The sequence below is a fragment of the Poecilia reticulata genome, chromosome 6 (genome assembly GCF_904066995.2).
Source record: "Poecilia reticulata chromosome 6, P_reticulata-male-v2, whole genome shotgun sequence".
Classification (NCBI taxonomy): Eukaryota; Metazoa; Chordata; class Actinopteri; order Cyprinodontiformes; family Poeciliidae; genus Poecilia; species Poecilia reticulata.
Genome location: NC_088835.1, coordinates 14022704 through 14047559, shown reverse-complemented (window position 1 = coordinate 14047559; position 24856 = coordinate 14022704). Strand labels below are relative to the sequence as shown.

The following is a 24856-nucleotide window of genomic DNA, read 5'->3' as shown; positions in this document are numbered from 1 at the left end:
TGACTCTTTATTTCCTTAAATTGAAACAAAACAAACCAGTGGAAAAAATGTTGACCACCTTTTCTCTCAAAGGCCAAATGAGTTTACACCGATATGAGTTTGATGGTTAAAACAGTACAATACAAATGTTACTGGCTTTTTTTTTTTTTTTTTTTGCAATATTGGTAGGCGTTTTGTAACTGGGATTCATTTAAAAACATTTGAACATTACAACAGAGCAAACACCATCTATCATAAGCGTCTCCTGGTCATTTCCCTTGTCTTAAAAAATGCACAGTGTAGCGTGACACACTTGCTTTTATGTTCTATTGTTTCTGGACGGGAAGGTGCAGCGGCAGTGGGAGCAGTTCTGCTGTGTGCTGATCTGTCCAATGTGATGATAAATCTTCACAAGCCCTGGATTTGCAGAAAAGGCTGTTTCAAAAGTTAACTGTGAATGTGCAAGTTTCATAAAATAAAATGATCTGTTGGGTTTGTGGTATCAAACTGAATCTCATAAATGGTAGAAGGTTTTCTGCTTAAGATCCTCCTAAATATTCATTACTGTTTAAGGAGTCAGTCTCCCAGGAGCTCTGCACAGTTTGTGCCCAACCAAAATGTGTCACATGCTCAGTGCCTTGATAAAGTTATCATAAGCTTGACCTTGTTCTCGTTTTGGAACATAAGAGACGCAGACTTCAATCGTTTTTTATTAAGATTTTATGTGATAGACCAACAAAAATCTATGGTTTGCTCATGGTTTACTCTTAATAAGTAAGAGTAGATTACTTGTATTATTGATCCAACTGTGCTCAAGAGGTTTAAAGAGGTTTAACAGACACCATTGTGCATTGTGGAAACCAAGGGGGATAAAAGATGTGTATAAGACGATGTTGAGTAAAAGTTTAAAACAGAATTGGGTTATAAAACGCTACACCAAACTCTGCACGTCTCTGGAAGAACTGCTCAATCTGTTATCTGAAAGTGGAAAGAGTACAGCACAACTGCAAACTTAATAAGACCTGGTTGCCCATCCAAACTTACAGGTTGGACCAGGATAGCACTAATCAGAGATGGACCCAATAATGGTAACTCTGAAGGAGTTTCAGAGATCCACAGCTCAGTTGGGAGAATATGCCAACAAGGTAATCCCAGTAATTGTATTCTCCGCATTTTGTTTTTCCTTTAGAGAGGCGTTGCAAGAAAAAAGACATAGAAATTCTGTTTGCTGCACAAGCCATGTGGCTGACACAGCAAACATGTGGAGGAAGGTTCTCTGGTCAGACGAGACCAAAATTGGACGTATGCAACATTTGCGCTATGTGTGATCAAATACTATCACAGAAGATTACCCATCACACATCATCCCCACTGTGGAAACTGGTGATGCTGTGGGGATGTTTTTCCTTTAGCACTGGCTGGAAAGCTAATTTGAGTTGATGGGAAAATGGATCTAGCTAACTGCCTGGAGATAGCCTGTTAGATGTTGTAAAAGACTAAAGATTGGGGTCGAGGTTTATCTTTTACGAAAGACAACGACCCTGTAAAAGGTAAGGTTTACAGATCTTCTGTCTAGCCTTGGTTAAAGTCGAATTTTAGTTTGTATGTGTACAAAGCTGGTTGAAGCTTCCCCAGATGGCCTGCAGCTGTTTTTGCAATGCGCAGTGGTTCTGCAAAGTATGTAGATGAGAACGTTGAAAACAAAAGCATGACATTTTCACATTATCACCCAATAAATAATTGAAAACGATGCATCTTTTCAGAATTAAACACTTCTTTCTGCTGGTCTACCACATGAAATCCCCCCCCAAAAAATGATAGAAATTGTTTGGGTTGTAACATAAAAACAAGTTTATTTATTGCTTTTCTTTATCTTCTGATTTTTCTTTCTCTTTATGTCTTTGCCTTCCTATCATCCTATCATCCTATCATCCAGCGGTGGACTGCATGGTCTCAGAATGGTCGGAGTGGTCGGAGTGCAACAAGTCCTGCGGTAAAGGACACACGATTCGCACTCGAATGATCAAACTTGAGCCGCAGTTCGGGGGCAGCTCTTGTCCCGAGACCATCCAGCGGAAGAAATGCAAGATCAGGAAGTGCCGCACAAAAGGGGGAGGCAGAAGCAAGGCCAAGGAATTGGGTAAACAAAAGTATTTGGATAATTGTATTGCATCTCATCTATTTAAAATCACACTAATTCATAACTATGTAGACATACAGTAAGTCTTTTTTTTTTTTTTTTTTGCGACGTGCATGCATGCACTGTGTTGTAAAGCAGGGAACTGCTGCAGCAACTGATGCAGCAGCATCCGTGTTGCTGATTACTTCTGAATGACGGTTTCTCACTTTGTTTCTGCCTCCCCTGCTGCTTCTCATTTGTTCAGGTGCAGCGGGTTGCCGTATGCAGCCATGGACCAGCTGGACTGACTGCACTAAACCCTGCGGAGGAGGCTTACAGGAGCGCTTCAGGACGGCAAAGAGAAGGGGAAAGGGCAACTGCAAGGACCGGAGGGAGATCCGGGCCTGTAACAATGATTCCTGCTACTACTGAGCAGGGAGGAAAGGAGTGTCGCAAACATCAGAAATGTCAAAATTTAATAAGAAACGTGTTCTGTGTTGGCAGAAGGGAAGAGAGGGCGATGATAATGGGTTAGTTTCAAACTTTAAAAACAGGAGAGACGGGCAAAGGAGGAAGCAAGTGATGAACTCAGAAGATGGAAAACAGAGTACAGAAAGAGAAGGTTTGATGTTTAGTGAAGCTGTTGTAGAAATTAGTAAACAGGGAGGGTTTTCATTTTAGAACACAAAGAAAGTATTAAACACTAACATCTGTGTCCTGCAAAAATGCTTTCAGAGAACTAACAGCTTTGTTAACCTCAGCATTACCAACTCACACAACCCTCCCACTGTCTGCAGTATTGGTTTTAAATTATTCAATCATGGTTAAAAAAAAAAAAAGAAAAGAAAGAAAAGACGCCCTTTTTCAAATGTTTTAGCAAAGTATAACAAAGATGATTTGGTCTTTACAACATTTTGAAGTCTAACCTTGAGTGTAAAAACACGTTATAGCCTGTGCTTTCTTTTCAACAAAGATGAAGCCAAACGGAGGAAGCTTCATTTGAAAAACTAAGTACTCACATAATCCAATAGCTTGTAGAAGCACGTTTAGCTGCAGTGACTCTCGGTAGTAATTTGTCTGACTTTATCACTTCATTGTGAATGATTTTTGGGCCTCTTGTCTTTCAGCATTGTATCAAACTGAGGTTTGTAGACATTCGGTTCTGAAACATCTCTTTTAAGGTCCAACCAAAGCATCTGAACTATGTTGACGTCTAGACTAGTTCACAAACCTATAGCATGATGCCATTTTATTTTTAGGCAAAGGAGGATTTGCTCAGTAACTCTTTGTAAAACTCTATACTTGTTTAGAATTTTTCTAATTATTCTTTAACTGAATTTGACTTGTAACTGAGATGATCGTGAAGTTTCTGTCACTTCGCAAAGCACTGCAGAGTGTGTTGTTGGGCCACTGTCTCTGGGATGTCCACCCCTCGCTAGATTATCTCTCTTAAATGTTTTCCAACTGTAAGTAATTGTTGTAACTCTAGAATGACGGACTCAACTAATATAAAAATGGCATTTTAACTGTTCCTATCATGGCAGGCATCAACAATTGCTACTTAGAAAATGTATGTTGTTAAACCCCAGAGGAGCAATCTGTCAAAACTCCTGAATTTATAGTAAGTTATCACGCCGATGACTCATTTATCAAGTAAATCTGATGTTTATTTTATCACACATATTCCTTTTGGCTTCACATTTGTGCAGTAATTAATAGTCTAGAGTGAATTGTGTGCTTGTACACTTGAAGTTAGATTTACATAATTGTAGAAGCTGTTAAAGGCCCGATCAGTTCTGTTATGTTTTGTCCTAGAACTGAAAGGCGGAAACACTTTTGTTTTTACCATGCTTGTAGTTCAAGTTTAAAATGTAACTCCAGACATTTGAGATTTTAATTAATGATTTCCATCTGTTTTCTTGTCCAAAAATATTATCAGGCTGCCACAGTTTATCACGTACTAAACAAAAACATCACTTATAAATATCAGTAATACCAATATGCAAACATTTAAATTCAAATTTGTTCTATGCATAAAATTTGTCTTTGAAATTTTCTTTTGAGATTTAAACAAAAACTTGGATTTGTACTTTAAATCAATGAAAGGTAAGTTTAACGACAGAACAGATCGCTTAACGGCCGCATCTGCTCTAGTTAGTTCTAAAAAGAAAAATTAGATGGGATCCTAGGAGAGTCGCCCTGAGCTGATCTGCTGTTCACAAAAACCCCTTTTACATTTTTGTAGTCATTATTTAGTACTAGATAATACACAGCATATGTAACACTATTGGTGTGATTTTACGTGTGAAATCTACAGCATCAACTTGCTCCACTTTTTCTTTTTTTTTTCTCAATATAAACTAAACATATGAGAAAACTGGAAGCAGCCAGTTTGCTTAGTTGCAATGGAAAAACAAAACAGCTGCTGGTAGAAGTTTCATGTATACTACACTACGAGAAGAAGTATGATTCAAACTTTTCCATCTAACTTACAATGGAGAAGGACAGTAGATAAAACTGACTCCCAAGTTACCAAACGTTTCATTTCAAATGCGATATCCCTGGTTTAGTGTGCTTTGAAAAGTATAAAAGTAATTTAGTTGTCAAAAGAGGATTGTTATTCTTCCTTACAATCATGTATTTTTATAATTTATTATCAACAGCTTTTACTTTTCATCTCCAAAAGCATAAGGCTATGTTGATTTTTTTTTTAAATGGAAATATTGGGGGCTTTTTGCAGGACACAGATGTTTAAACAGGAAATCTTTTAGGGCTTCAAAATGTACTGTAAATCTATCTAACCACACTTATAAAAGACACTGCTAGGTAATTACTAAAACCGCTTTCTCTAATAAACAAATACTTTATGTGGAAATGTTTTATACTGTTCAGATTAGTTCTTTATATACTGTACTGCTGTTTATCTGTTTCAGCTGATGTAGCATTTAAAGCTGCGGTAACTTTGATTTAGCATGTGCAATTTTTTTTTGTTTTCGGTAGTATGCTTTTCCAGGTGTACTTATTGCCACAGAACAGATAGTTTAATGGCCGCATCTGCTTTAGTTAGTTCTGAAAGGAAAAAATTAGATAGGGTCCTAGTAGAGTCACACTGAGCTGATCTGCTGCTTTGATCTGGAAGTTGTAAGACTTTTCAAACATATGGCACAGCTCTCCATGCAGGCAGTCACTATCTGAGCTTTTTGCTAGAAGATTTTGTCGTATATAGTTTTTATGTTGCTTACTTTCTTTTTTGTTTTTGTACTTTTTTTTTGTATTTGTCAGCAGGTTAGTTTTCTGTTTAAATAAAAAACATCACCAAAGTTAGATTTCTGTAGCTACTTTCTTTAAATTCTGCTTATTTAGTTGCTTTTGCTCTTTTTTTTTGTTCATTTCTGTGTCACATAAGTGTTTTGTAACAAACCGCCTTTACAATAAAAGTGTAAATGTGAAGATTTTTTCAATTATTGAATTTTTTTTTAGTCTAAGATTACTTTCGGCATTATCTAAGTTCAATAAGGTGTACTATCAAAATTAGGGGGGGGAAATGAGTGCAATATGTTACTATTCATAAATACAAATATAGAATTGTATTCAGGAAAGGGGTTTTTATTTCTAAAATCAGTAATTCACTTTTTAGTTCCCAGAATGATAATTGGTCTGGCATCCTATTTCAGTTTAGCAATCATCAAAACTAGATTTTATTCTTATATTTAAGATCAAACAAGAAATATCTTTGTTAGTAAAATCAAATTTAAATGAAAGTAAGCATATTTACTTTGTAAAACGTTTGAAACCAGGTATTTGCACCCACTGTCTAAAATGACACATAACTCTTTTTTCCTCCATTACTCTCTTACATCAAACCACAATAAACTTTTCTTATTTTAGGTCAGTTTGGATTTTTGGAATTATTTCTATTTGTTCAATACCAGCAACTTTTTACAATAACAGCAAAAAGTTGCAGAGCCAGAATGACATTCTCTTTTTGTTATCATTCAGAAGTGTCTTTTACTGTAGGTGGTCTTGGAAAAAATTCCTCTAGAATTTTTCCTGTAGTTTGTTATTCTGATATTTCTCACTCACCTTATGTGAAGTACACAAGCAGGACAGAATATTGTGCAGTAAATGTTTTTTTTTAATAAATGTAATTTTGATTAAAAGAGGAACAATCAGCTGATTTATTTCCCCCTGATCCTTGGAGAAGAGATGTAACTAAAGATTGTGTTGTAATGTGTCACGGCAGTACTACATTAAACTGTGTATAAAGGTGGATGTTACTGAAATATTTCTTATTAAACTTTTAACAGTTGACACAATATTGGTTCATTGTACAAGTTTGAACCTACTTACTGATTAATAAATATAATTGTCTTACCAAGGAGAATCCATTCTGGTAAAAGTGAACAAGTATTGAAATTAATATGGACAAAACTTTGCCTTGTAACAAAAGAAATACGTGTAGAGAGCATATTAGTTTTATACACAGTTTTCTACTTATCAAATGTAACAAAATAACTACAAAACTAACATGCAGCATCATTCTCTGATGGCGAGAAACATGTTCTTCACACAAGGTGAGAACGTTCTCTATTTTTTAAATTTTTTTTTCATGATACAGAAAGCACATAAATACTCTTTCATGTATCTAATTCAAGATTAGAGGACTGGACTTGAGCACCCTGTACGAGTCCGTTTCAAAGAAATTATGTAATTTCAGTTTTTGTCCACTAGATGGAGACACAAGAATGTAGATTCCTGTCATAAATGGTGAGGAGAGACGCAGGTAGACCCAGGATGTAGATGAAATGATGAATTTAATGTAGAAGCTCACACAGTCCGATACAGCAGAGTTAGCACACAGCTAAATACCGGTAGCAACTGACGACAGACTAAAAACGAGAGCTAAGCAGACCAGGACTTAACAGTTCAACTGGAGAGCCGACACACAACAACAACGGACATACGACAACTATCCGACAAGAGACAAAGACAACAGCTGGACTTAAATACACAGGGAGGGTAATCAAGGAATGAGACACACCTGGGAAGCAATCAACGGGGAAGACCCAGAGACAACAGAGACTCACAGGAAGGAAACTGAACACAAGAAATCCTAAAAATAAATACACAGAAACACGGATCATGACAATTCCCAGAAGTTCAGTAACAGTCAAAATTAGTAAAAAAAAGAAAAAAGAAAAAGGATCTTGGTCTATTATTATTATTATTATTATTATTATTATTATTATTATTATTATAGGAAACAAACTCATTTTCATGAAGTCTAAGAATTCTGGCATGAAGAGTCGTTAAATTTCCAGCCGGACCTGTAACAGCCAGAAAAACAAAACACAAATCTCACACACAAAACATATGATTGGTTTGCACCCTGCTATTTAACAACACATTAGTGAGGATGGTGTATAGATGAGACTACTGTATTTGTATCATTTAGACTAACAACTTCACATGTGTACAGCCAATTCTTATTTTTGACATTCTCAAAGATGTATGTTTGAAAGACCAGTTCCAATTCTTAAAAGCAGCAAAATCCTGCAGTATGTTGCTGCTTTCACCCAGAAGTTTAAATCATCTGGGTTAAGATGATTTAAACTTCTGACAGACTTCCTTGTTCTCTACTCTAAATGGTGACAGTTCAGTTTGCAGCAAAGTGAACACCTACTCAATAATAAGCAGGTGGTCATATTGTTTTGACAGATTAATGTATCTTGATAAAACCTCTCCTGACTTGCAAACCTAATAAACCTTTAATAGTCTTAGATGTAGCAACTCTTTACTTAAACTGCCAGATGAACTCAACTGTTCAACACAAAGAGACATTAAGACACATGAATAATGAAAACTGAGCAAAGTATGATGGCATTTTATCCACCAATGATCAATAGTGAATGATGTTGTGCTTCTGTTTGTGTTGTGGGGATGTTATTTCAGCTAAAACAATGAAGGAAACCATTAGACATGCTTTCAGGTTAGACGAGAACAGAGGCACTTTGTAGCAGCTCCCAAGCAGGCAAGTCAAGCCTCATGGAAATGTTTATCTGTGGATGTTGTGAATCTGTGGAAGACTTCCTGACATTGCCAACATATTCAATATTTAAACCCTTTAGCTCCCCGAACGGACATGTTACAGGAGTCTTTTGAAATTCTGAAAACTATACAGTACCTGTAAAACGCACTGACTATTGTGGATTTGCACAGTCCTTTTCAAGTCCTGTCACAGATTTTCTATGAGATTGAGGGCTGGGCTTTGACTGGGGCACTCCACATGGTGCTACCAGCACAATGCTACTACCACCATGATTCACAGTGGGGATTCTTTGCTTGTGCAATGTGTTGTATGTTTCTCCCAGCTTGGCTGCTGAAGCCTGTAACTCTTATCGTGGTCAGGTGTCCTGGTGGCCTATTTCACTAGATTCCTTTCACAGACACTCAATTTGTAAGGACAGTTTGATCTAGGCAGATTTGCACGCGTCATATTTTTTTCCATTTCTCTGTGACAGATTTAACTGCCTAAGATATTTTTTCTGTTTTTATCCTCTGTCTTTTCAAAAACCATTTCTCTGAATTTCTTTGAGTGTTATTTCGTCTTTATGCTTTAATGGCAGCCAGAAATACTTAGCTGGTCTCCAGTCCACTCATTGTTAAACTACTAGCTCATCTGTTGCATACAGCTTTACGTCTGTTGGATTTGGTCAGTCACCTTAAATAATTATGCAATCACTTTTTTGTATACAATATTTTTTATTTACTATCACTATTTTCTGAAAATCAGTTTTCACTTTGACATTAAAGGTTTTGGGGTGTTTTTGTCCATGATTTATGAAAGCAATTAAAAGGGTAAGGCAGACAAGAGGGTGAATACTTCATAAAGGCAATGTACTAGATAAAAATACTGCGCCATCACATAATGCATTTTGGAAAGTTACTACACAAACATTTCCACATGTTGTAGCATGTTCTTCCCACATGGTGGCAGTCCTGAACAGCCTTATACATCCTTAGCTGGATGACAGATGAAAACATAACGAATGTAAGTTTTGTATATATACTCTTCCTATAAAAGACAAATAAATCCTCCGAAGCCTTTTGAAGGTTTACTTCTTTTTCTTATCTACTCTACATACTGACGTACCCCACCAGGGCTTTTGTCTGGAGTACTAAGGGCAAAGGAAAAACATATGACCCCTGGGATCAGCAGTTCTTCAGAGAGCTAAGGATTGATATGTACATAGGAAGGCATTAAAATAAAACGGTAAGAACAGTGAGTTTGTGTTAAAACATTTGGCTCTTTATGCCAGTTTTAAAGGAGATTTATAAAGTACTATTCCCCAGTCTGGACATCATGTTTGTCTGTCCAACTTTTCTGTCGTTTAGCATGTGATGAGTCGATTTTGCTTGAGAGCGAGGTCACGCCTCTAGTTACTTAACAAACTTACATGTACTCACTTTGTCTTGGGCTCTCCACCACAACTACTTTTTGTCACTTGTTTATTAGAACGCAGGGTCCTCACACATCAAGTGTCCATTTGAGTGAAGATTGAGATAATAAGATAACAAGCAGTATCTGAATCCCTGTCAGTAGCAAGAACACAAAGAGTAGACCAGAAAAAGCTTAGATGGAAGCATAAGTTTTTGTTGTTTTTTTTTTTAAATACAGCATTATCAAAATTTAAAGCATATTTCTTCCTGCATTTTTTTCTAAAATGTATCGGCGAGGAATTCTAGCTGAGTCTGTAGACATAAAATATAATCATAATCAAGTCTTGCTTCATTTGTTTAGCCAATGATTTTTATGCATGTTTTCATTTGAAGCATGAAAAACACAATTTTAATGTATCGTAACAATTATTTTACACATTAATTTCTTTAGCTGAAATGCAATGATTTTAAATATTTGTCCTGACCTTTTAGCTTCAACCAGACTTTTCTTTGCACCTTGAGAGGAATATTTTATAGGCTTTGTGAATTGTCAGTGCAGCTCTGACTCTTCTAAATCAATACATTTTCAAGTATGCACAGAAATATTTCATTAGTTGAATAAAAATAAACTGATGCGGTTATAATCCGTCTATGATTCTTTTGAAGCGTGTAGAGGTTTGTGTTAGTTCTTAAAGAGTTTCTCTTGACCTATGCAAAGCAATAAATAACACCACAAGTTGTAAAGTAATTTTATTTTACTTAGGAAGTTTTATTTTATTTTGCAATAGTTTTTTGACATTTTAGCTTTTACATTATCAGCATGAACCTTACAATTCTCATATTCTAAGGTTCTCTCCAGTTGATTTGTCCGTGGTCGCTACTCTTCCTTTTTATTAACATGATGCTGGTGACTTTGCAGCTGTAGAGATTCATGAAATGATGTTCAATAATGGAACTTTTGGTTTTTCAACGACACAGCTGCTTTTTAACATTTTAACATTTCTTAGCTGTTGAAGCTTCAAAAATAATATCTTGCAATTTCCATGAAGTTTATATCTTAATTGGTCTGTAGTCCTGTTTACAGATTCCATTTGCGAAAGCATAAACTACCAACCCAACATGATGATGCAAAGAAGATTGATCCAGCCTGAAAAGGCCTGCAAAGTTAAAGACACCCGAGCTATTTAAAGCTCAAGATGGCTGCAGATGCATCACGTCTATGTCTGTAGCAGCTAAGCTGCAACACTTTTTATTCCAGTTTATCCCACCAAGCATCAGCGTATTTGTTCACAGATTTGTATGTACAGATCTAACTAAAATGTTTGCTCATTTAAGTGAAGGTGTCTGAATAAAAATCAAAATTTTAGAGGACCAGAAACTAAGGTAAATGAAGCCATAAGCTGTGGTGCTCCAGGCAGACATTAAGGCTCACTCAGTGAAGGTGGAAAGCTTTCCCACCTTCTTGGGTAAACAAGAAGAAGAAAAAAGGTTTTCCATATTTCATGACATTTTAAAGTGGACCCTCTTCAAGTAAAGTCCAAAATTTTCAAGTGTTGGCATAATGTGGATAATCTGTAATCCGAATTGAATCTATCTGAGAGCATGACTTCAGTTCCACAAAAAAAAAAACAAAAAAAAAAGTCTGATTTATGTTGGTAATTTGTTGGATTTGTAGGTTTGTCAAAACTTATCTTCTTGCTTTTATGTTTAACTTACATGCACCAGAAAAATGTATAAGAATATTAGTTTGCTATGAACATTTTGTTCTCCTTGAAACTGTTAATAATTACTTAATCTGGAAGGATTAAGTAATCCTTAGTTAATTAACTGATTAGTTGCTTGTGACATCTGAGAAATATGATAAATAATTTGGCAATATTGGGAAGTCAGAGTTCACTTAAGGGGAAAATCTGTGGCTTGGGAAGGATATATATATATATTTTCTTTTTCTAAATGACGAAAAACTTTGAAAGTGCCCTGAACTGATATTCACTGATTATATAATAGTATGATTTTTGCCTTGCAAGTAAAAGTACAGCACATAGAGAATGGAAAAATTAACATGTGGTAAATTAGCAGTATTCTTCAATATTATTATGCACTTTGCAATGTTGGTGTTGGCCCTTATTAGAGGGACAAGTGTAAAAGAAGAAATGATCACGAGATGATATCAGTGCTCTTTCACTTACTCTTTTATTGAGTGTAGAGAAGAGCGCACTAGTCCCCCTAGTGGACTCTTTTCACTATGGCGCCAACGCACCCCTCTTGCAGACAAAGGACCCAACTGTATCCCTTGCACCCCCCAAACCAAGCTAAATTAATGCAGATAATCAAAACTATTGGACCTAATATTAACAAGGTCAAATCAGTATTATACCCTGCAACATTGCCGTTAAGTGGAGAACCCAAAAGCTGTAGGGGAGAGACAAATGTGCAATAATGAAAAGCTTAACGAAGAACTGAAAATAAATACAAAGACTAGAGGAAGGCTAGAATAACAGAGGATCCAACAAAGAACAATAAAACTGGTGAGTTATAAATACACAGAGGAAGAATGGAGACTGGCATTGGATGCAGGTCATGGCAATCAGATGATAGGCAACAACTGTGAATAGAAGCAGATTGACAGGCTGTCAGAAGATGAGGCTGGTACTGGCACGCTATGGGTGAAAGGAAAAAAATGATCCAAAACTAACAATAAAACAGTAATTTAAAGAGAAGTTCAAACAAACAGACAAAAATTACAAGCAAGAAACTACCAAACACCTAGAAATTATGCTAATTTAAAAATGTTTACATTAATAACTGACATAGTGAGTTTCTACTTTTGGTAACAATCTTAAAATGAAATAACAGGATTTTCAGAATCACCATGGTATGTTATTTATTTTGTCCGACCATCAAGGCAATGCGTGTCTTTTTTTTTAAACAATAGATAACACTAACATTCTTTAGGGAATAAGAATGAGCCATTAGCTCCAGTTTTTCCTCACTGTCACGGCTTCCTGCTCCTCTCACAGCTGTTTCTTGTTTGCTTATATGTTTCCTCTTTTCATCCTATAGCATCCTTCACAACTGCATTCAAATAGTGATCAAGTAATTATGCTGTAATAAAAAAACTAAAAAATTGGCTGTGCAAGGCAGTTTAAGGATTAGATACAGACATAAAACCATACAATCAAACACAGGTAGAATAGATTTTTTGTTTTATATTAACGTAATGATGAAAGTTGAAAACTAAATACAATAAAATAATGTAAAAACACTAAAACATTCATTTCAAATAAAATTTTTATTTTCTGCAAAATGACGAAGGATGGACAATGTACATTATCTCTTCTCCAGTTTAAATGCCTCTTTTTAGTCGCAGTACATTTTGAACATAGCACAGTACTTGGCATTTTTTTGTCCCACAAAGATCACAAACAAGTCAGTAACTCACTGCTCACTGACAGGAAGAAGAAAATAGATCTCGATAGTGGTACCATTAGCATGCCTGAGCAATTACGGTATGTGAATCGGTGTGTGCGTACACATGTTTGTGTGCATCGCAGCTGATGCTCAGAGTCCCGCTGGGGGATGAAGTAGCTGCACACTAAGTGACCTCGTTTGCAGCTCTTTCAACTTACTCTTGCTTCACATCTACTTACTGGTGGGATGATCCCAGTACCACCTCCAAGCCCCTTTTATCCTGTTTTTTTTTTTTAGAGATCAAAAACACACAATTCTGTGCGTTGACAGTTTCCATGTTGATGAGAATGTAAAAATGGGGCATCATTTACCCAACCTTCTATAATTAGCTTCCCTTCGGAGCAGGCTATTGTTCACTCATAATTAGTGGCTTGTACCCTCTTTTTAAAAGGATATTTCAGTTTATTTTTAAAGTATAAATGAGTATTGTACCCATACTACATAGCAGTCAGATAAAATTTTGGGAAACAGGAAGAAAATGTCATACAGGAGTCAAAATAACTTCTGCTCATAAGAACATCTGACCAATAAAATCTCTCAAAACGTAAGAATTTTAGAACAACTTAAAAAGTGAACTGTGCATTTTCAATGCAATCCCATCAGAAACACTGTTTTATACAGGGGCCCTAAAAAAGTTGTGAATACTTTATAAAAGAGTGAACAAAGAGGCCCTGTTCACTCTTTGTACTATGTAGACATAATAAAACTGGACTAACTTTAAATAACTAAACACAAGACACAAACAGTGAATTAGAATCACTAAGAAAAGACTAAACTAGAGACAACAGCAACAAAGCTAATCTAATCGAAGAAGGAGACTAAGGAACACAGAAAAATAATGAGACTAGAATCAATAACTTTAAACAACCCAAGATAAAAAAAAAATGCATTACTTGTAATGGGCAAGATGGAGTGTCGTTGATGTGTGTTACTTTTTTTTTTTTTTTTTTTAATCAAAGGCAAAAGTAGCAAAAACTAAGAAAGTGTTTTGTCAAAATAACTTGCCTCAGTTTTGTGTGCCATTTAATACTGTTTATAAAGACTGAATGAAAAACCAGGCCAAACTAGAGCTCTCACTATGATTGGCTGAATATGTTGCCCTGACAACGCTCCCACACTCTATCCCCTCCCGCTAACAGCTGGGTTGTTATACAAACAACTTGGAAGACGTGGATCTGAAGTCACACATATTGAGCAACAGATTTGTGAAGCTGTGTTCACTGACTTGTACTTGTGGCAAAACTGAACAAAAATAGAAATAAGTGAATTATTTGTGCACAGAGACACACAGGACAAACAACCATGCACACGCACAGTTCTAAGGACTGTTTAGAGACGATTTATTTACCTAACAACCATATTTTTGGACTGTGGAAGGAAACTGGGGTGCGCAGAGAGAACGCACCCGCAGAAGAAGAATGTGCAAACTTCACACAGGCCAGTGTTAAGTTTTAATTTGTATCCATAATGAAAATTAACAGTTGGTTTTGATTAATATTTTTGATCACTGACCATGTGATTTGTGAATACAGTACATCCATGGACAAACACAAACAGGCCTTTGTCTCAAAAAAGTCTCTTGAAATCCTGTATTTTCTGTAAACCCAAAAGTTTGAATGCAAACGTGTTCACAGCTGAGTGTAGAATCTCCGTTCTCATGTCAGTAAATGGTCGAGTAGCACTAATTCAACAGGTCTCTAAGGAAATGAAAATATTATATGTTAAAATGGGAACAGGGAGATAAACAGCTCAAAGCATCCGTGTGTGGGAGAGTAATCAAATTGGGCCCTAGTGGAACACCTACATGTCTGCATAAGCAGAATGAGCAGCAAAGCAAACCACAACTGGAACATTTAATGATGAGTGTCTCAAATTTCCCCTTCTCTTATACAGCATGGTGCTGTCTATCTTAAATAAATGTGGAGGGAACATTTTTATGGAAAAACGTGTTTTAAGAAATTGCCAGTGAAAGAGCAAATTTTTCCACTACGAAGTTTGACTTGTTCATGGGAGGTATTTCTTTTTTTTTCACTAGGTGTTTCCGAGATCAGTATTGACCTTCAGAACATAGAAATACATTTTACGAGAACACAGCACACAACCCTGAAAGTCCAGACTAGAGAATAAACGTAAAATAGTCATAGTCTGATTTGTAGGATATCAAAAAAAGGGGAGGCCATATTTTGAGATGGTGTGCATAAATACCATTGGTATTCTGTAATGTAAATTACAATAGTTTTGGTGCTTTGATGTTGAAAAGCAATCAACACCTGAAGACTTAATTAAGATTTCACCTGGTTGTTTCTTTATAATGTGAATATTATCTAAAAGTTTTGTTCCTCCAAAGAAAAACACGGGAAAGTTTCTCAAAGGACTGCAATTTCGTCTTGCTGTAGTTTTTTTTTTCTTTTTTCTTTCTGTCAAGGGCATTTCAAAAACACCACATAACAGACAATAAAAGTTATTACAGGTCAAACTGCAGAGTGTCACCTCAGCACATCTCTTACTAACTGAAGAGAAAACCCAGTTACGTCTTTGGGCACAAATCATTTCTATGGACTGAAAAGAGGATTCACATGAATAAAAATCAGAGAAGAAATGCATGTCTGATGGTTTTTGTACTAAATCTTCTCCTACTTTGCATTGTCTTGTAAAACGCTGTTTTTTACGAGTTCCAGCTCTCACAGTGTGACCTCTCATTTTAAAGTCAGTGGAGAGCTCTCATCTTTCTATAACCTGTAAGCAGACCTTTTATTTTCAACAAGTTCTCTGACCCAGTCTGTTAAATGCTGTGTTCTCTCTCTTTTGTAATTTGCAGATGTTACAAATATAATATATATGTGTGTGTGTGTGTGTGTGCGTGCGTGCGTGCGTGCGCGCGCGTGCGTGCGTGTGTGTGTGTGTGTGTCTCTATTTATGACTGACTGGGTCAACAAACTTGTTGAAAATAGAACATGCGCTTTTCCTTTTACGGCATAACAGCACAAATGCCAACGGTTGTCTGTATGGCTCATGATAAATCTAACATAAAAAACAATTGAGCTTTATTGATTGAACAAATTGTTCATTTTATGACACGTTTCTGCTTTCACAGAGACCTCTCTACTGCCTGTCTTGGGTCTTTGGGGAAAAGTAGGATTAGTGATTTATTCAGGTCAGTTTGGGATTTTCAGTGTCACAAAGCTGGTTCACTTCTTACCTGGGTCTTTCACCATGGCAACATGTGATGGAAGCCCAACCTGCTTAAAATTCAAGTTCCAGTTTAAAGATCCAGGCTAAAGAAGCATGACCTCTCATCCAATCAATGCACCCAGGTCTCCCTTTTTCTCCATTTCTTCGTAACAGCTCCATGTCTTATTTTCAGCAGAAAATGTGAGATATTTCAGAACACTCTAAAGGATAGAGTGGTTTATTTAAAATTTGATCCTGAAGTTGATGATTTAGAAAGTAAAGTTGAATGAGTTTCTTGCTTGACATTGGTTTGAAATCTCGTAAGTGCCATCTTTAGTGTACGTTAAAATATATCTCAAATAAAATAGGAATATCTTGAACTTGTTTTATGGAACATTTGTTAGAAAAACTAAAAGACTGGAGGGCTTTGATCAGTAATTCAGCAGCTTGTGGCAAAATCTCAGAGGTTTTTGAAGGTGTTTTCTAAGTCTGAACAATTAATTTTAAAGCCATAAATTCTGTTTTATTTTCATTTAGATTCAACTTCAGTGCTGCAAGTCAATTACAAAATAGGTAGCGTGTTTTAAGCTATGGTTGAAAAGACTGGTATCAAGTCAGATATCTTAATGCTAACATTTCTCTTTTTGCACAATTGCATAAGTTTTACCAAACTAAACAAATCAGTTTCTCTTCAAAGCTCAGAGGAAGTGTCTGTGGCAACATTTACTTCTTCAGGTGCAGAATACAAAATTGTGCAACAAACAAACAACAGCAACAACAACAACAAACACTGAGACAGTCAGCTATTTGTAGAAGAAATCTGTTATTTTTTTAGCAATCCTCACAATGAGTCATACTCCTTTTTGGGAACTGAGAATGTTTTATTGAAATAAACCACAACAAAAAAATTAAACACTTTGATTTAAAAGCATTCATTTGGGTCATTTTGTATGATATCACAGAAAAGCCATTACAGCCTTAGATGTAAGAGAATGATGTTAATCATCTCTCTAGAGTGTCAACTGGAGCACACCGATGTTAAAGATAAGCGAGTCTGGCTGCCATATTCAGAAAGTCAATGCTATAGTAGCCTCAGGTCAAGCTCTGATGTGGGGTTCACTATCTGGAGCTGCTTTTTTTTGGGCACATACCAAAGGTAGTGGTAGATAAAAAAAATAACAAATCTGTATGCATTACTCCAAAAGGCACATGCTAACCAATATTAGTGGAGCTTTGAGAAAAATATGACATAATACTAAGACATCAGCAAAGCTCCATGAACCTAGAAAAGGAAACAGCATAAAAAGACTTTACTGCTTTAATGTGTTGCATTCATTAGAAAGCTTAAGAGATATTTTGCTACTTCCTCATACGTGAAGATTGGATATAATGATTTAGTGGAATCTGAGAGGGGTCTATTAAAGCGTCAAATTCAGAGATCATTTTCATTCTGCTCTGCTGTTCACCTCAACTCTGTGGACTGCCTTAAAACTAATTTTAGGATTTTTACAATCCACAACTTCACTGCTTCTGTCGGCATTGGTGGATGGATATTCAAGGTGAAGATTCTTTAATTAAACAGGAGACGGCAATCGAAAAGTTGAATGCTTACTGAACACTACACCCAGAGAGCCTGTGTTCACATTTCTGTATGCTAAATTTACATTTAGACAACATTGCTCCCCATTGCCTCCACAGTCCATTTAAAAATGAAATGATGTAGCTCTTTATGGCAACAAACCAGTAATTTTTACTTGTCCCAGAAATTAGGTAGAAACTCGGGAGGAGATTGTGGCTTTTTATATTTGTCTCTAAAACTTTGAAATACCACACATGCATTTTCACCTCCTGTTTTTGATTCTCTTTTAAAGACACACATTTCTGTTCTGTTTTCTATTTTATGTCTTCTTATTATCTTATTTTATTATTCCATTTTTATAGCTCACAATTTGTCAGATGCGTATGAATAAATAGGACCTGGAGTTGATTGGCTTGGACAAAATGATGAGGTGGGTCTAAATAACTACAAAGTGGCATAATGTCGTCAGACTGAACCGAGTTTTTCCAATTCAGACAATTCAGAAACACCGATGTTTCTGAATTGCAGCTTCTGATCAAGTTTTCTGCTTGATGTGCTTCTGATCAGGCAGAAAACTAGGTAGTTTTCTTCATCCAGTATTAGGAGGAGACTTATTTATGACACACACAGACAAAACAATAAATAAATCAAAAAATCAAAGAGCACATTCGTTTATCTGAGACAATGTGCGGCATTTGCTCCAGAGGAACGACTGAGGACAACTCTCAAAATTTTCTTTGCTTTATTTTGACAACATCCTGTTAACAAATAATGACAATTTAACATGCACAAAAACAATATCCGTCTCTGCCATTGACAGTCTTTTAGCAAAACCTCTTAACAAGAAGTGCTCTGCAGGAAGGTCTTCCACTGGGGTAAAACCAAAGCCTGCAGTACAAAATCCCCTTTGTTCATTTCCGCCAGTACTGACAACATACAGTGCATGTTAAACTTTGACAACTCTCCACAACAGATAAAGAAATATAAAAGTTGAGTTATCTAAACAAGAAAGTTCTTATTAAATTCTAACTTATCTTTTGTTATAAAGCAAACACTTTGTCTATAACTGGCCACTCACACAAATTAACAGTTTAAGCCAAAACACATTTGCCTAAAAGCAAATCATTTTAGTCCACAAACATCAACAAGCTTAGGCAAAAGCAAGAAAAACAAAACACTAGACTCATCAAATAATTTCATTTTGTTAATACTATCAGTAACAGATTGGTATGACAAATAAGAGCATTCTGGTGGTTCAGTTGGAATGTTAAGTGTTTTTTTTTGTTTTGTTGCTTTTTTGGTTTGTGAGGACACAAAAGGATGTAGACGAGTGGAATAAGCCTTTTTTGTGGTATTTGCACATTGAAACTGATTTCAACCCATTGACAAATCAGCTTTAATGCTGGCCTACAGCTGACGATGCTACTGTTAGTCACACCTTACATGTCTTAACTCCCAAACAGGATTATCAGTTGATAACTCTTGCAACGCTTCCCACCCTGAGACATTGGATCTTTTTGTACTTGTGCATGTGATCATGGTGACGGTGGTGGTGGCGTCTTCAGAGAGTTGGTAGATCCTCCTTGGCTTCCACTCACCGTCGCTCCCTGTCCGACCCACTATAGCGCAAGAAAGACAAACATTTTTTTGACAGATGTGAAACAGAAGCGTCAGAAAGTTTTGAAGAGACACAATTGATATGCAGTCAGACCACTTGCTTGTGTATGACAAAAATAAAAAGAAGATTCCTTATTAATTTAATTTAATAAATGATGATAAATTACACAGTTGCATGAGTAGAGTTGGCCCATCGCATTAGCAAATTAAATGTCTGTTTGGTACAGAACGGACCAGTAGGGGGCCCCAAAGAGAGCTTGGCCTCTAAGGTGAGTCTCAATTAAATAAATAAAAAATAATAATTCAACAGGTGCTTCATTTGGGTGGTTTTCTGCTTTTTATATGTTTTTTGCTGGTATTTTGATCATTTATCTTTGGAGGTCTACTCCATGTCTTTAGCAGTGGAAGACGTCTTTGCCATTATTCTAATCTTTAGCTCCTTTCCCAGAGTCTCTTTCAAGTTCAACTGGACTCACTGGGCATATTACATATTACTGCTAAACAGTAATGTTGCTTACAGTCAGAGGATAAAGCCGGTAAAATCCCAGGAGTTTACCTGCTTTAAACACTGACTTTTAAGGTTGTAATGTGGGAAATTGTAAAATGGTTCAAAGGGTGAAAATATGTTTTATGTTTTGGTTGTTTCCCAGCGGCTCTTGTAAATGGGATTGAGTATTACAGTTCTTCTGTGTCTGTTGTTGAGAATCCAAGACTTGATATAAGATTTCATATCCGCCTATTGACCATAACCACTTATCCTTCCATCACAGGGCAACGCAGAGGTACACAAGACCAACAACCATGCACAAACACACTCACTCCAAAGGACAATTTAGAGAAAACAATTAACCGAACAGTCCTGCTTTAGGACTGTGGGCGGAAGGCAGAGTATGCAGAGAACACACAACATGCACAGGGAGAACATGCAAAATTCATGCAGAAAGATCAGGAACTCAAGACCTTCTTGGTGCACAGCAACTATGCTACCATAGTTGTTGGTAATCTGTGCAGCCAAGACCCAGATTTACAATCATTTTATTTTGGTCTGGTTGTCTGGTTCCAACAGGGAAAATCCAGATTTTAAAATTAGATACCCAGACTCAACTGCTGGTGCGAGTTTATGATTTAAAAAGTTAGTTTTGGTCTGATTTGTGAACTTTAAGTTCATTTGACATAATTGTATGCATGAGCCTGGTACATCTATTAAATACATTAATTGGAGATTAATAAACATGGAGAGGCTCTCTGCTAACAGAGGTTGTGCAGTGTGCTTGTAAAAATAAAGATTTTATTCTATTGTACATTTTGGATAAAAAAACCAAACTCGGGATTTAAAACAAGGGCTCTATGGTGGGAAAACATCTGTCAATACCTTTGTACATCATTGGATTGTGAACAGTTGTGGCATGTACAGCTGACTGAATGAGGTACTAATTGGGGGTACATCAGAGTTTTGAAGACTCTTGGCTCTCAGTGGTAGCCCTAAACACTAAAATACATTTTTGGCACTACAGATATGCACGTGTGGGCATAAAATATTTCCATATTTGTGTACAAATGGAGCACAGAGAGTAGAAGTCCCATTTCCAAGGAAAGCAATGCCTAATGAAGCCTGCACATCACCATCATCTTTATGATTTGTGCAACTATTTGAATGATTACTACCATTTACATATTAAATAAATTGTGTTTTTATTTGTAGATGCTAAAATAGTTATTTTATTCATGTAAAGGGAATTATCACCCAACTGTGAAACTGTCTTAACTCATTTAAATTAATCTTCTGGTTTCTGTCTCTGGTTTTATGAATATCATTTCCAGCCACGAGCAGTTTCTCAGAGACTAAAAACAAGTTTTTCAGTCCCATCCTCATCAGCAACTGACAGAGACCGCAAACAAGTAGCATTCAGAGCTTCTTTCACTTCCAAAAGAAGTATGATAAAGGTTTGCTCTGGTTTTATTTTAGTGTCTCTTAAATATATGGTCTATCTTTAGAAGAAGAAGATTTTCTTCAGTATTACTTGACTACTTCATTGGTTGTTGACCCTATAGGGCATAACACATTTCACATAAAAAATGTGGGGGTTGATCTGGTCACTTTTGATCTGAATTTAACCTGCCCAGGAAAAGGCAGGATGACCCAGTGATGGATTCCAACCTGAGTCAAGCCCCTGAGACCACAAAGGCAGAGACTGAAGCTCAAAGTTGGTTTGTGAGCACACCTACCTCTCTTTGAGCAGGAAGTCCCTGCAGTAAACCTCTTTTGAGATTCAGTCATTCATTCATGTGACAAAGAGAAACAGCTTCCTGTATATTCTTTACTTTTCACCCAGTGGCATCAGAACTGGTTGGAGTTATTCAGGGGGACTCTGCTGTTTTTTTGGTGGACGAGTGTGTGTGTGTGTGTGTGTTTACAGCAGTGGCTGAAAAAATCAAACTGATGAATTATTAATGTCCCCAGTGAGAAGTTCAAAGTTTCTGTTAATGTATAACATCGGTGTATGCGAGTGTGAATTTGTAGGTGTGTGTGTGTGTGCGTGCGTGTGTGTGTGTGTGTGTGTGTGTGTGTGTGTGTGTGTGTGTGTGTGTGTGTGTGTGTGTGTGTGTGTGTGTGTGTGTGTGTGTGTGTGTGATTTTATGCGGTACACTGTATATAACCGTATGTTTAGCCTGCTTTACTCCACTACCCCAAAGTAAAATTCAGTGCAAACTAATTTATTGAGAAGTCACCTAATTTGCAAAAAGCCCCCACCTGAATTAGGCAGAAAATAAATACTGCCATGGTAACTATTAATCCCTCTTACCTCCTACTTTCTCACACCATTAGGCACTAAAATGCATTGAAGCTTGTGGCAGTAATGTGACAAAATTTGAACATGCTTATAGTGTGAATACTTTTGTGAGGAGTCATATGAATGTGTCAGAGAGAAAGAGAGCTTTTCTGTACTCAGAGCTTGTGAAAATATTAGGGTCACTATCCCTTCACTACCACTGAAAATCTGTGGGTAATCTGAGTGAAGGTTCAAGCCTCATCTTGTATGATGCAACTCTCACAGAAACACTGATGTGCTAATTAGGGAAAGTGGGTGGAAATTTGGTGGAAGAAGAATTATGATAATGTTGTTTGACAGTGGGGTGTAAAAAAAGCAATTGCACAGCCTACCTGATGTTATGTAAAGCAGACAAATCAACTCTTTTTGTAAAAAGATTTAACCGGAGGTGGATCGAGTCAAATTGTTGAACTCATCACTTGTCTGCTATGTAAATAGGATTTGAAATAGGAATGTTAAAATGATTCTTAAGTAAATATTTTAAATGTTGTAAGTGCACACAGTAATTATGAATGCTCCAACTGGATGAAGCTGTCAGTGCCTGCATTTTTTCTAAGGCACAACTGAGGCTTAACATCATTTTGCAGCAGATACATCAGTCATGTAGAAGGTGGAATGATGGAAACAGATTATGTTCATTAAATTTGGTCTTGTTTCTGAGGGAAATGCCGTGATTGTTGCAAATAAAATCTGAGTGTTCGTTAGGGGCAGAATAACGTTCCAGGAGTCCCTCACCTTTCTCATAATGAACGCTGCCAGATCTGCTGTGGACGAATATAAAACTAATGATGTCTGGAGAGGGTTTGCATCAACAGATTTTGTGAGGACAGGACCAAATAGCCCATAAGTTGACGAAATAACAAAGCACTTTGCATTACAGCAAGCGCGGCAAGTGGAACATAACAGGGAAGCTTGAGTCAATCTGAGCTTACGTTTTAATTTCTTTAGTGAGAGGAAATAAAACAAAAATAATGCTGGTTGATGGAGATGATCTCAATCACTGGGACAGATATAAATTTTGGGAGGTTCTGACGGAAAACCAACATATTAAGCTTTGACAACGCAACATGAATTTACATGAATCAGTGCAGGATCTGTTTTAGCATGCCCTGTTTTTTTAATGAGTGTGGGCTGGGAAGTCAGGAATAGAAGCAGCTCTGTGAATGCAGCCACCTCGCTCCCTCTGTCTCTGAAATCGGAGCATCAGTTGTGGAAATCACAGCAAAACAAGTCAAGTGTATGTGAGGGTTATGCAGCATTCCTGTTACATAATTGTTTTTGTTCTGTTGGAAAACACACACAGTAAACGTGGGATTACAGACGCGTAAGTCTGGAAGTTATCCATCAAAGTAACTTTTGTAATGAAGTGCATCTGTTATTTACTCCATATGCTCAATGTCAATGAATAGCGCGAAGCCTATATTAATGTAGCTAATATAGGCTACATTATATTATGTAGCCTATATTACATAATATAATGTAATATATTACATTATATTATGTAATATATTACATAAAAGAACAAAACAAAACATACCATGCATTCAGGACTGGATCCTTCTTCCAGTACATGGTAAGCTAATTTCAATGACAAGTGTGCTAACTTTATTTAAGTCTTGGTTTCATGACATTTGAGTGCTAATTCAGAATTATCACTCAGCAGAGACAGTATTTTACAATTTATACTATTATAGGTAAATTGGTCACTCATGGAAATGTAATTGTCGCTTGCAATGACATCCGGTTGTATCAATCTGCGATAAAAATGAATTTTCATAAGAGACTGAATTAATCAAGAAAAAGTCCTCTTTAGCATAACATTTTAACTGCTAACTGTTAGAAAGTAAGTCTGGTAGGGCCAGGATTAAACGTGTTGATTATGATTAATAAATTACATAGATTTTAACACGTTACATATTTTAGTGCAATTAATCGTATCTACACATTTGAATACAAAGGTTCCAGCCAGAGTTTCTGGTGTGCCTATATATCTGACGCACAAGCGATCTTTTGGTTAATTTGTGCATTAAAAAAACAATCTGATAGAGGTCTGACAAGGGATTTTGAATTAAGTTGCTGTCTATCTTGACTATATATAGTTTTCTACTCAAATGTGAATAATTGTGATTAATTAATTACAGACACAGCAAACGCCTCAATTAAAAATTTTAATCGAGTTGCTCCACTAACGTTCATTGATTAAAGCCTAAAATTAGTGTTCCTTAATAAACTAACGATTACAAATGTCCTCCTACATGATTGCCAATGAAAAACCAGTGAGATTTGATGACCAGTGGGTCTGCTAAAAACAGTGAGGTTATAAAATGTGTTCTCACAAGCTAAAGTCATGACTAAAACAAAATAAAAGGAAGTTTCAAAATAAGTGTGGAGTGTAAAAAGTGTCCCATGGCAGGAATGTGTGAGGGAGAATATCTACCTTGTGCACAGCTAGATCTGACACCGTAAAGTTTTAATTACTCACTGAGGATTTAGTGACGTCAAGCAACATGTAGTGGATAAGAAAATGTCTTGAAAAGCAAGAGGCAGATGACAGGGAACAAGAGCAAAATTATGTTCTCTGCAAGACGTTTCAGATGATAGGGGGGTACGATCAATTCAGCATTCTTTCTTTTTTTTTGAGAAAGAGAA

The 24856-nt window shown here is 36.4% G+C and overlaps 2 protein-coding genes across 2 annotated transcripts in view; one reads left to right on the top strand and one right to left on the bottom strand.

Moving 5' to 3' along the window:
* Positions 1 to 5548, top strand: part of spon1b (spondin 1b) — an 89490-nt gene extending 83942 nt beyond the window's left edge. Inside the window, exons 15-16 of the mRNA XM_008411699.3 lie at positions 1916 to 2119; positions 2364 to 5548. Of these exons, the coding sequence (XP_008409921.2) occupies positions 1916 to 2119; positions 2364 to 2530 (371 nt within the window). The 3' untranslated portion in view covers positions 2531 to 5548. The remainder of the gene's footprint in view (positions 1 to 1915; positions 2120 to 2363) is intronic.
* A 12938-nt stretch (positions 5549 to 18486) lies between these two features.
* syt9b (synaptotagmin IXb) overlaps positions 18487 to 24856 on the bottom strand; it is a 35675-nt gene continuing 29305 nt past the window's right edge. Inside the window, exon 8 of the mRNA XM_008411700.3 lies at positions 18487 to 19378. Within this exon, the coding sequence (XP_008409922.1) occupies positions 19295 to 19378 (84 nt within the window). The 3' untranslated portion in view covers positions 18487 to 19294. The remainder of the gene's footprint in view (positions 19379 to 24856) is intronic.